Raw genomic sequence first — 12,947 nt, forward strand, 5'->3', positions numbered from 1 at the left:
TGCTAGAAATTATAATCTTTGTCCATCTTTTGACTATAAAGGTATAGAGACAACAGACTGCTTTATTTTGCCACATAAAGTGATGACCCTTCTTGTATACAAAAGGGTAGAAATATCTCTCTGAAAAGTTACATATGTAACATCTTGCAATGACTGCTGCATAAAATGACATGGCTTCTGGTTCATGGGAAATTGTACCTTTGAGTGACAGTGAAGAACAGATCTAGGCATGTAGCTGGGTAGTTAGATAATGATGACAACATTATCAAATGAGAAATTAAAACTTCAGGGAGAAATTGGAGAAAAAGGAATCATAGTAACTTGCAGATTTTGTAGAGAGAATAGAGTCCATAAGAGCTTTATACAGCAAATATGAATGGAGTTTTAAAAATAAATGTATTTGAGAAAAGATGAATGAAGACAGATGGTGTAAAGAGAAGGCAAGTTTATAATAACTCATAGAAACTAGATCTGACAGCTCTGAAGAAAAAAGTATAGTAACAGGTTAGTAGTTAACAGAATGAGCAAATGTAAGGGTAATAAAACCAGAACAGGGCAGTGAAAGAGATGGAACCCCTGAATATTGAGGGGCAAAAAGAATTTTCTTGAGGCATATCACATTGACAAATACTCCCTGAGGACAATGACATCTGTAATTGAACACCATGGGAAACAGTACCTTTTATCTACTAGCAGTTCTTGCATGCTACCAAGCAAGGTACAAATAACTGAACCCACATCAGCAAATGTTATTTCATGCTAAAAAAACCCCAAACAAAACAAAAACCAAACCAAACAAAACCCCACCCATTTTTAAGATAGTAAAGATCAAAATATCTTTTGCCTCTTTTTCTTTTTCTTTTTCTTTTTCTTTTTCTTTTTCTTTTTCTTTTTCTTTTTCTTTTTCTTTTTCTTTTTCTTTTTCTTTTTCTTTTTCTTTTTCTTTTTCTTTTTCTTTTCCTTTTCCTTTTTCTTTTTCTTTTTCTTTTTCTTTTTTCTTTTTCTTTTTCTTTTTCTTTTTCTTTTTCTTTTTCTTTTTCTTTTTCTTTTTCTTTTTCTTTTTCTTTTTCTTTTTCTTTTTCTTCTTTTTCTTTTTTCCTTTTTCTTTTTCATTGTACTTATTTTCCTAACTCAACAAAAATTAATACTTTTGGATTTTTATATATTTTACTTGGGATTAAGTTTTAACATTATATATTTTACGGTTCTGATAATAATCCAAACATTAAAAATCAGACTCTCAAGTCTCATTTCAATGAAGTGTTCGATCAATATTCTTATTTCACTCCTCTTTTCTGTTAGGCTCAGAAAGAAGTGAAAGAGATCTTCCACACATGCTTACCTTTACACAGTTCAAGATATTTCAGGTGTCATGGTGAAATGTACACAGTGTACCCTATTTCCCCGAAAATAAGACCTACCCTGAAGACAAGACCTAGCATGAATTTTCAGGATTTCTCAGGATGCTCAAAATATAAGCCCTACCTCAAAAATAAGCCCTAGTTACCGTTCGTTAAAAAAGTAATTTGAAATAGCATTGAGGCAGCTATACATGTAAAAAAGTAATAAGCTTTGGAGGAAAAAATAATGTAAAACCCTGTCTTATTTTCGGAGAAAAGGATAGGAATAATCTCTGACTTTGTAGAAAACAATGACTTAAGAAGCATTTTAATACTCTGAGGGATCCAAATGATTTTCCAGAGCAGCATTAGTATACACACACACGCACACACACACATATATATACATAGAGTGATCACCCAACGAACAGCTGACAACATTGCTAGACAGAGAAAGCCTATCAGAATTTTATATCAAATAGCCTACTCAAGTACAATTTAGAAATGTGAAAATTAAGTTAAAAATTTTATCTGCAAATAATTTGTAAGACAAATTTTGTAAACTGAGCTGCTTTTGTCTTTACAAGAAGTATGTTGATGAAAAAATTTTGACTCATTAAATAATGAAGTACCCATGAAGACTTGTAATGATAAAAGATTTGGAAGTTGACATAAAATATTCTAAGTCTTTCTAAATGAAGGAAGAAATTTTCGGTCCTGTGAGATTTATTATAGCCATGCCTACAACTGTTTTGAATGCATTGAAATGAATGTTTCAGTTCATTGTTATTGGTACAATTTCTGATCACATGCATATTTAACAGATGTGATATAATAGCTTTTGCTGACTTTTTAGGGATTTGCACAGTATTCTGTACTCTTTTATGGTTATTACAATAACCAGAGGACAATTGGATGGCTCAAGTTCAGGATGCCTCTTTCATATTTCCTTGTTGGAGTTGGGACCATTGGCTACAGTTTCATTATTGTCATTCGAACGTAAGTTCTCCTTGGTTCTGGAATAAACTACATTCAAAAAGGCATATAACCCCACTGTTGATCCCTGAGACTATCTCTTTTAAAATATGACAGTTCTAAGGGCTGGACAACACAAGATTAAGTGCAAGATTAAAGTCATGTAAGATTCCTTCAGTCTGTATTTATTTGTCTGCTGTTCTTCACCAGTGGCTGTGTTGCAATGTTGTGGAAGTGGGAAAAATCTTTACTGAAATAACATAACACTTTCCTTCCTCAACTTCAGATTGAAAAATGAATGCATTAAGTAAGGAACAGAGCTGTCAGCCCATCTTTTGTAATATTTTGCATCCAGCAGAATATCGGTTAACATCCAGGAAATTAAATTGTTCTACTTTTAACGATACCTTATGTGAATTAAATTCTTTTAAGAAGGAAGAAGACAAGAATGAAAGAAACATACAGCAAATAATTCTGTGTGAAACATAGGACCTAGGCAACACAACTGATAATATATTAGTCTCTTGACTCTCAAATTCAGTTTTGTCTTAGGCTCAGAATTTAAATGAAATAAAATTATTTTATAGCCTAATTCGCTGCTGGAATAAATTGTGATAATTCTGAAACATTTTGGAGATAAGCTACTAACTGGACATGATTTAGTGCTACAGTTAGGTTGTGGCTGGACTCAATGATCCTGAGGGTCTCTTCCAACCGAAATGATTCTATGATTCTATGAATCTGTGATTGCAATCTGTAATACCCTTGATTCAAACAAGGTGAACACGTATAACAATAATACAGTTAGCTTTACTGGTGGATTTAAAATATGTTTAGGGTGAAAAAGATCAGAACATTGTATGTCAAGATTCAAGAACACTGGTGAGTATAAAGAAAACTGTGACTGCTCTATGTCCAATGTTTTGTGTTGAAGCCAGTATTTTCCCTTCCATGACAACTACATTAATTCATGTTCAGTATTTAAAATATTACATGGGGCAAGAAGAATTTCAAAAGATAAAAAAAAGTCTTTGGTTACATATATATATTTTTGGAAGAGGAACAAACTACTACAGTAAAAAAAACAATTGGTTTAGCTCAAAATGCATTTTAAAATATTTTTAAAAATATTTTTTGATAATGTAGCTGTGAAGATCAGAAAAGTCTTAGATGACTGTATTTCAATGACTGTCACCCAGACAAAAAAAAAAAAAAGAAAACAAAAAAAACCTGCAAAAACCTTCTAGCAGAAAAACTCAGTGGCTCAAACAAAGGAATATCCTTGTGGAGAAAATACATTGTATTTGTTAACATTCCACCTGGCCATGTGGCACTAATGCTGATCAATATTTAGGTAGTCTTATGAGCAGTTCTTGCAGGCTTCTGCTCTTTGCTGTTTCTCCAGAAAGCAACACAATGGACACAGAAATTAAAAGCAGTGTAACAGGAGGTGCTACAGTTTTTCTACTGTTGACTGAGTCCTGAGAAAGGGAATGTGTATGTGAAGAAGGTAGTGAGGATTATAAACACTATTATTCTATTTAGGAGAAAAAATTAGATGTAGGGCTATTCTCTGCAGCTCTTCAAGTGCATAACATAAAATGGAAACATCTCCCAAACACAAGACTGTTCACTATTTAATTATGAACTCTTGAGAAGGAATTACATTAGTCTAGACACCAGCAGCAGGGCAGTTCCTACCAATAACCTTTCATGATCTCTGCCCCTTCTATATATGAGCAGTAAAACAAACAAACAAACAAAAAAACACCCTGGCATTGATACGATAGCTCAGAAGGATTTTCTGCATTATTTACTCACTATTATCTCCCTAGATTTCAGAGTACATAATTTACCAGACTTTTAAAAATGTGGTATGTAGAATGTATTGATTTTAATAACAAAACTTTCCTGCACTAACAAGCTTTAAAATACATATTGCCTTTTCCTGACTAAGAAATCTATATAATACTGAAGGCTAAATGGTTTGTATCCTACCAGTATACTCCATTTTTGTGCTTAATGGTTTGAATTAAGTGATAAATTATGCAGAATCTAGATCATTATTATTGCATGAATGACAACACTTTGAAAAAAAGAAGCTAGTAGTCAAGATTGAGTCAAATCACTGAAAAAATAATTTAATATTTGTAGATATCATTATAAATCTTGTTCAAAAGGGCACAGGAGATGAAAGGGAAGATAGGGCAACGAAGACGATTAAGGGAGTGGAGCATCTCCCTTATGAGGCAAGGCTGAGGGAGCTGGGTCTCTTTAGCTTGGAGAAGAGGAGACTGATGGGTGACCTCATTAATGTTTCCAAATATATAAAGGGTGAGTGTCACAAGGATGGAGCCAGACTCTTCTCAGTGACAACCAGTGGTAAGACAAGGGGTAATGGGTTCAAACTGGAACACAAGAGGTTCCACTTAAATTTGAGAAGAAACTTCTTCTCAGTGAGGGTGACAGAGCACTGGAACAGGCTGTCCAGGGGGGTTGTAGAGTCTCCTTCTCTGGAGGCATTCAAGACCTGCCTGGATGCCTTCCTGTGTAACCTCATCTAGGTGTTCCTGCTCCAGCAGGGGGATTGGACTAGATGATCTTTGAAGGTCCCTTCCAATCCCTAACATTCTGTGATTCTGTGAAAGCTCTATTAGTGATACTTTTGTATGGTATAACCAAGCTTTGTTCTGGCTTTTTATTTAGAACTTTTTTCCTCTTTATGAAGTCTCTAATAAAATCTATTGCAGTTCAGCATGCTTTGCAGCTTTCTGTTTGAGAGGTCTTCTTGATATTGTTTTCCTATTGAGTTTCTTATCCAACAGATTTTCTCTGAGCTGTTAAAGAAATGAATTAATTCTTTTTCATCAAAATGTGTGTTGTGAGTTCATGAATTGTCTAAATATGAAAATCTCCATCCTTACCTTTTGTTTCAGACTGAATATTCCAGATTTAGTATCATATGACTACCTGTAATAATATTTTTTTCAGAACAATGTTAGAATTTAAGAACAATTTAAAAATCATGCTCACATAGGAGAACAAATTCTAACAAGGTCTTCTTGTGTCTTTCTGGCTTTTGTAGAATGGCAAGGAATGCAAATGAAGAGGGTGGTGGGGATGATACTAGTTTTAATTTCAGCTGGAAAATGTTCACAAGCTGGGACTACCTGATTGGCAATCCTGAGACAGCAGATAATAAGTTTGCTTCCATCACAACAAGCTTTAAGGTAAAATAGAACTTACTATAGAGAGGTAACCTGATTTGTCTTTCCAACTAGTGTGAGTCAGATGGAACTAAGGTCAAGTATTAGCTGTGCCTGAGGCTTAAAAGCTTAAACTAGAATTGGACAGTTCTATAGCCTTCCAAGTCTGGATCTTTGTGCCTTGTCATCTTGATATTTTGCTTTTGATTGAGGAAGGAAGAGCATTAATGACATCCCTTGTGTCCTCTGTGACTGCAGTATTAGTTTTTAAAAAAATTATTTTACTGTAAAAATGGTATTTTCCTTTTTCTTATCTCTGACAGCTTCTAGTTTACTTGGTGTTTGTCTGAAAAACTTTCTTAAAAAATGCTGGTGACATTTTGCCAAACTCACATTATCATCTTCTCTTGCTACATTAAAGAGATACTATAAGGTAAAGCAATAGAATCATCGATAGAGGGGTATCCATTTCTTTAAAATTGGCCTCAGAATTCTGAGTGTATACTTGCTTTTCAGTAAGAAAAAAAAGTTGACTTTCCTTGCATAATGTAGAGTTTTTATTGCCAGATTAATTACGAAATATAGCCCAGTTTGCAAGGCAATGAAAGGTGTTTTAGGCCTGTTTTCAGTTCATAGGATATATAAAAGGGGTTTTTGTGAGAGGAATCTGAGGCAGGATGTGAGATGCACTGCTGTGAGAACAGTGAAGGGGATACATTCTATGTGTTGAATATAAAAGAATGCGTTTCTCTACTGGGGTCGCTGGTGCACAACAGTGCAGCATGTAAAGGCAAATTTAATCTTCAATGTAATAATGAAGAGAGAATACACCAGAAAGATGTTGGCAGGTCGTGAACAAGATGTTAGACTTGCTGCCACACTGACAGCATACTATGTGAGAGATGGACGACCAAGCACTCTCTGTGCTATCCAATCACACACAACAGCCTTCCTTTCTGCAGTGGTGATATAGACAATATACCTGCTATACCCTGCCTGCCCTCTCAGCTGCACGCATAAGAGGTAACTGGGCTCAAACTCAGTAGAAATAAAAGGTTCCAGGGGAAAAAAAAAAAAAAAAAGAAAAAAAAAGGAAGAAATGCTGACAATGCTGACTGAAAGCACAGAAACTCTGTGAACTTTCCCTACCCACCTAATGAGGTCAGTTATTGACAGCTGTTTGGGCAAGAATACAAATCAGTTGAGACAGATACTTATTTTTGAGAAATAAACTAATGAATCTTTACTGTGATCTTTGCAAACGAGCAAGGAACATCAGAGAGAAAGGGTGAAGTCTTGGCTTGGATGAGGTCATGGGAGTTTTGCTCAAGAGCTGCTGTAATCTCCATTTATGTAACAAACACAAGTCACAAGAAAAACAATAGTCATTCAGAGTCATTATTACAATGCAGAAATTCATCTTCCCATCTGGGCAACTGATCTCCATGCTAAAGTGAGCAACTGTAACCTAATTCCCATTTCAAGAGGACACATCTTTCTGTTGGCAAAAGTAGGAGCTGCAGATCACAGCTCCACCAGAGTCTTAACATTTATCAGTCCTGGCCAAGGGTAAATGTGGAACAAATGTTTTATTCTGCAGTCTGAAGCTGTGCACTGTTTGTCTTTTGTGGGATTCCTGCATCTAAACTGCCTTCTGGAGTGCTGACTTTAGGAATAAAACTTTTTACTCTTTTCTCACAAATGCAAGTGTGACAATTCCTTTTCTGGCAGCTCATCACACATTTATCCTGCTGGGTCACTCAGCCTCATAGCAGTTTGCAAGCTGACAGAACATGCTAGTTTCCTTTTGGCACATGAGTGGAGGTGTAACGAGACTCAGAGGGGACACACTCAACAGAAGCAAAGCAAACTCTGGGGAGCCAAAACCCCAGGATGTGCAAGCATCCCAAACAGATTTTATGAGACAATATAAACTCCTCTCAAAATATGATGCCCAGGTGTGCGTTTGCATCTTTGTAATTTATTTAACTGACTTCTAATAACTGAGAAAGAAATGTGGGGTCTTGACCATTAAAGTACTCACCATATTATTTTCTTTTCTTTCTAACAAGTGCAGGAAGCTATTGTGGAGGAGCAGGAGAGCAGAAAAGAGGAAAATATTCACTTGACTCGATTCCTGAGGGTTCTTGCTAACTTCTTAGCCCTATGCACACTTGCTGGGAGTGGCTACCTCATCTTTTTTGTTGTCAGAAGATCCCAGAAATTTGCCCTGGAAGGTCTGGAGAACTACGGGTGGTGGGAAAGAAATGAAGTTCGTGCTAGCACATTCCTAAAATAGATGTGGTTTGAAACTGTGTTCCTCTACTCTGCATGTTGCATTTTTTTTATCTGGGAATTTTAATACTCTGACTGTGGGTAGCAAATGTCTAACAAAAGAATTGTTCTTGTCTCTCTGCTTCATTCTTCGTTAAAATGATTGTTCCTTGGTTGGTTCTTTAAAAGGTTCCTTTGTATTTAGTTTTTATTTGGGGTTCATTACCTTTCCTCCTCTGTGCTCTTAAGATTGTTTTCCAGCCACTCTATGGACTCACAAGATATCTGCAAGGAGCCTGCTCACTTGTTGCTTTTGTCCTGAGACTGACTCAAACAAAGTGACTGATCTGTGAGCATGTCCAAAATTATTTTGGGTCTCATGGATACAACTCAACGAAACTCTTGCCTTCCAGTTCCAGCTGCCCAGTCCAAGAGTACAATACATTTTTTTTCCTGCTTAAATTGCTTCCTTCTAGGGTACGTGCAGCCTTGCCTGATAGAAGTGTGCAGTGAAAGGGATTGTGTCTGCTCTAACAGTGTGCAGTAGGCACCTGAAGTCAGCACTGCTGTATGAAAACCCAGGCAGGTTTTACCTTCTTAGCAAACACACTGCTGTGTATGTTGTAAAACCAGTTGTTTGTTACTTAAAGCTCATCTTCTGAGGTGGAGGGTAAAGTAGATACTTGATTTAAGGTAAAGCAAAAAGATGCTAGCCTCACAAAGCTGCTGGGATGTGTGATGATGGAATGAGGAAAGTCAGTGCCTAATTTTCAACACCAAAACCTGACTGAGAAGGTAACAAAAACTCCAGCAATTCACCTCTGGAATCCAGAGAAATGGGGTTGTTGAGATTGGGTTGAGTTACTTGATAAAAATTTTTACACTTTGATCTGGTGGAAAAGACATGTACAAAATTGCTTGGCTTAAAGAAACTTGAGTTCTAAGTGTGACAACAGACTAGCAGAGAAAGAATGTTCAGGGGGAATTCAGTTTTCAGTTGGAAGGTGTGGTAGCAGATTTGTACTAACATGAACTGTGCTAATGAAAGCTGGTATATATATGCTTATGCCACAATGTGGAAAGTAGTTAAACATATGCATATTTACATCCATTGTTTTACTTTGGTTTGCTTTACAAAAAAATACTGCTAAGGAGCCTCTGTATCACAGAACTAAGATCTGGAGCAGGTGTGTCTCTAAAAGACAGAGACATATAAGGCCATATTGCCATTATTTGGCTAAAGAAGTTTTCCTATTGGCAGGTAATTAATATATTTGTGAGGTACAAAATATTGCTCTTGATTGGGTACTAATATTCAATTAAGTAAATATATATTTGGTTTATATGTAACATCCATTAAAAAAAATCTTATTTTCTACATCGTGAACTTTCATGTTTCTATCATTAATAAATTAATTAAGATTTTGATCAGAAAAAAAACCCATAAACAATGTATTACTTAGAGCAAATTAAAGTGCAGGTCTTACATGTAATTCAAGCAACAGCATGTGAAAATTGTCATTCTTCATAAAAACATTAAGCATATTTTGTAAGAATTTTATTTTTATCACACTGTAGTAAGGAATTAAAAAATGTTTACAGATGATTATGGTGTCCTTGGAGTAATCCAGGCAAGCTCACAGCCTAATAAAGCGCCACTGGTGACTTTGTGGCAGGACCTTTATTTTCTTCTCAATTTTTTAAACTCACTCACGATATCGTCATTACCTAGTTCTGTCAAATTGTAGTTCAGATAAAATTGTCTAGTGTGTCATGGAGAACAGGAAATTAGTGGAAATAGGCAGACTGGAACTGTTAAGAGATTTCATCAGCATTTGCATTGCTCCTCACACATGGCTGTGGCCTGGTGGTGAATTGTGGATGAATGATGTTTCTGCACTATGTGACAATTTCCACACGACTGTGGAAATTTTGGTAAAATGGAGAACAGTGACACCGATTCCTTAGATATTCTGAAATTGGATGAAAATTACCAAACAAAATAGATTTTTCTCTTTTGATAGAAGATAATTTGCAGAGCTAGAAGGTAGTATGAGCAATTATCTGGTACGGCTGTACTCTATTTTCTCAAACATATTCCTGTTCTGTTTAAAAATAAAGCTATTATACTTAGAAGGAGAGAAAACTTATGAGGAGACAGACTGATTTCTCTGAATCAGAATCATTAACAACATTTGGGCAAAGATGAGATAAGTTTCAAAAAACATTTTTTTTTTTTCCCCAAAAATAAAATATAGCTTTAACATTTCAAACCTTGCAAGCTGAAACAACTCCACAGTTCTTTTGCCAAAAATATCATGCTATTTACTTTAATGTTCCTAGTAGTGGATATGAAGTACATTTGTATTGAAGTTTTTAAGCCATGTTGTCAATGTTCTGTTTAATTCCAGAAACCCTCAGGCAGCTTTGTTTATTATAAAATATAATTTCTTTAATTTATTTTTTAAATAGTAAACTGTATTTACTAGAAAAATAGGTCTTTATTAGTGCTTTCTACAGCAGATGCTAGATAAATCTGTGACTACTGCAGTCATTGTTAGTGGAAGATATGATTTCTTTAGCTAGAGTATTGACTCTTAATGAACTTATAATTTAAACAACAAGCAGTCAGTGTTCAATATTTAATGTTGTGTTGGCACAGTTTAATCTGCTCAGGGGCTGGTGTTTAGTTGTGATTGCAGTCAGAGGGTTTCTTAGCAGACTCATAGCAGCTAGAAAAGCTTGTGTAAACTGCAATTTTGTAGCTTTAAGTGTCACGCGGGTACTTGGTATCTGGAGTAGTTAATGTCACAGAGGGTTAAAAAACTGTGTTTTGAACCAGAGTTTTAATAATTAGTGGGTGCCTCTTTGTTGTAATTCCTTTCTTAGAGAAAATTCTAGTTTAACAGGGCAGAAAGGGCTTTTGAGAGTCCCTTCGCAGATAGTGAATCCAAGACCACCTCGGCTATCAACAGTAACTCTGCCATACATGTATGCTGGCATACTGCCCCTCTTCTGGCATATCCTTGTTAATTTTAAGTCACACAGAGCAGTGAAACTGTCACTGATAAAACTGGGGCAGAAAATATGCTCCAGCACATCACCTTCAACTTGACAAGAAGTCCAGAATATAACTTACCTGCTTTCCGAAATCAAATTAGATTAAAGTGGCTAAAATTCAATGGGCAATTCCATGGATGATTTCTTTGTTCAGCAAAATCCATCACAAGAAACTGGAAAATATAATTATAATATATCTATGAAACTTTATGAGCAATATATAAGCTTTTGAAATATAAAAAAAAAAGGTTTTGGATTTTGAAAACTCAACATGCTACATTTTTTCTGAGTTAAACTTTGCATTTTTTGTCATAATGGTTTCTCACTTTTCAGCTTTGCAACTTCCTGTGCCTCATTTAACCTCTTATCTTAATAACGTATTTTCTCCAGGATTAGAAATGCTCTTGAGATATGGAACATGAATAGTCAAAGCATGGAAAAACAAGGATAGAAAGCAAATTAGGAAGAATATTTTTGCTTCAGATAACTGGTACAGGAGGCACAACACAATGAAAATAAAGAAAATATTGAGTGTTCAAGAGAAAGAAAGCAGTGACTTCTGTCCTTCCTCTCCCATGCAGCAAAAAGGAAACTTTCAATAAAGTTAGCAGAGACTGTATTTAAAACTGCCCAAAGGACATACCTTTTCTTAAAAAACACATATTTACTATGTCTTCTAGTATGAGAACTAAGGGAAATTAAATGAACTGAGTAGAAGTCATATTCAGAAAAAGCAAAATAGAAGCAAGAGAAGTCATAACACTCTTGATAGCAGGAAGTTAGAAATTTATTAAAATTTATAATAGTTTTAGCAAAATGAGTTACAGCATGGCTGAAAAATGCTAGTTTCAGAACAATCAGAAGACTGGAGTTCTGTGAACCATTATGGCTTTTTGTGATTAATCAATTTTTTTACTTAATTGTTTTAATATGATTAATCTCAAACAAACATAATTGCATTTTCCAGCAACCTTTGTAGTTTAGATTGAGACATTTTCTGTTTCCTGTTTGTTGTCTTCGTCCTTAAAGATATAGTTTTTGTTATAAAATTTATTTTAAAATGAAATTAAATTCCTGCCCTCTCAAACTTTTTCAATTATTTTCATTTTTGTCTGACACAATAAATTAGAACCAAAAGGTTCAAGCAGACTTGAAATAATTTTCAGCAATCACTTAGGAATGTAATATTATTAGAATGTCTCACTTGTCTGTAGAATTTATAAGCTATGCTGTATTTTAAACTTTCTGTAAAAGCTAGTTATCTGTTTTTCTCGGTTCACTTTCAGTAAGCTTGTTCCATTTCCATACTGCTAAGATGATGAGTTAATCTTATCAGAGGTTACTCAAACAGGGTTGATTTGAATTTGCTGATGCAGTGAGGACATGAGATCTGAGATAGACTAGAGAGCTGGGCAATCACCAGCCTCATGAAATTTAGCAAGAGCAACTGCCAGATTCTGCACCTGGGTTGGGGTAATGCTGGTTTTACATACAAACTGGGGGTGAGAGGCTGGAGAGCAGCCTGGCAGAAAGAGATCTGGGGGTTTGGGTTGGTGCAAGTTGAAAGTGAGTCAACAGTGTGCCCTGGCAGCCAACTGTGTCCTGGGGTGCATCAAGCACAGCATTGCCAGCCAGGCGAAGGAGGCGATTGTCCTTGCTCTGCTCTGTGGTGGTGCAGCCCCACCTCTAGCACTGTGCGCAGTTTCCTGTCCCTCAGCATAAGAAGAACATCACACTGCTAGTGTGTGTCTAGAGGAAGGTGACCAAGATGGTGGAAGGCCTCAAGGGCAAGACTTACGAGGAGCTGCTGAGGTCGCTTTGTTTGTTCAGCTTGGAGAAGGTTGAGAAGTGACCCCATCCCAGTCTAGAGCTTCCTTAATCGGGTCAGTGAAAGCGCAGCTGTTGATGTCCTCTCTCTGGTGACCAGCAGTAGGACATGAGGAAATGGAATGAAGCTGCATCAGAGGAAGTTCAGATTGGACATCAGGAAAAGGTGCTTCACTGAAAGGGTGGTTGGTCTCTGCAACAGGCTCCCCAAGGAAGTGGTCATGGCACCAAGCCTGTCAGAGTTCAAGGAGTGTCTGGACAATGC

At 36.1% G+C, this 12,947-nt stretch overlaps 1 protein-coding gene across 1 annotated transcript in view; it reads left to right on the top strand.

The window, feature by feature from the left end:
* TMC1 (transmembrane channel like 1) overlaps positions 1-12,947 on the top strand; it is a 136,962-nt gene that overhangs the window by 102,497 nt on the left and 21,518 nt on the right. Inside the window, exons 13-15 of the mRNA XM_065045991.1 lie at positions 2,197-2,339; positions 5,401-5,545; positions 7,599-7,793. Coding sequence (XP_064902063.1) covers positions 2,197-2,339; positions 5,401-5,545; positions 7,599-7,793 — 483 coding nt within the window. The remainder of the gene's footprint in view (positions 1-2,196; positions 2,340-5,400; positions 5,546-7,598; positions 7,794-12,947) is intronic.

Source organism: Columba livia, chromosome Z, assembly GCF_036013475.1.
Source record: "Columba livia isolate bColLiv1 breed racing homer chromosome Z, bColLiv1.pat.W.v2, whole genome shotgun sequence".
NCBI classification, from domain to species: Eukaryota; Metazoa; Chordata; class Aves; order Columbiformes; family Columbidae; genus Columba; species Columba livia.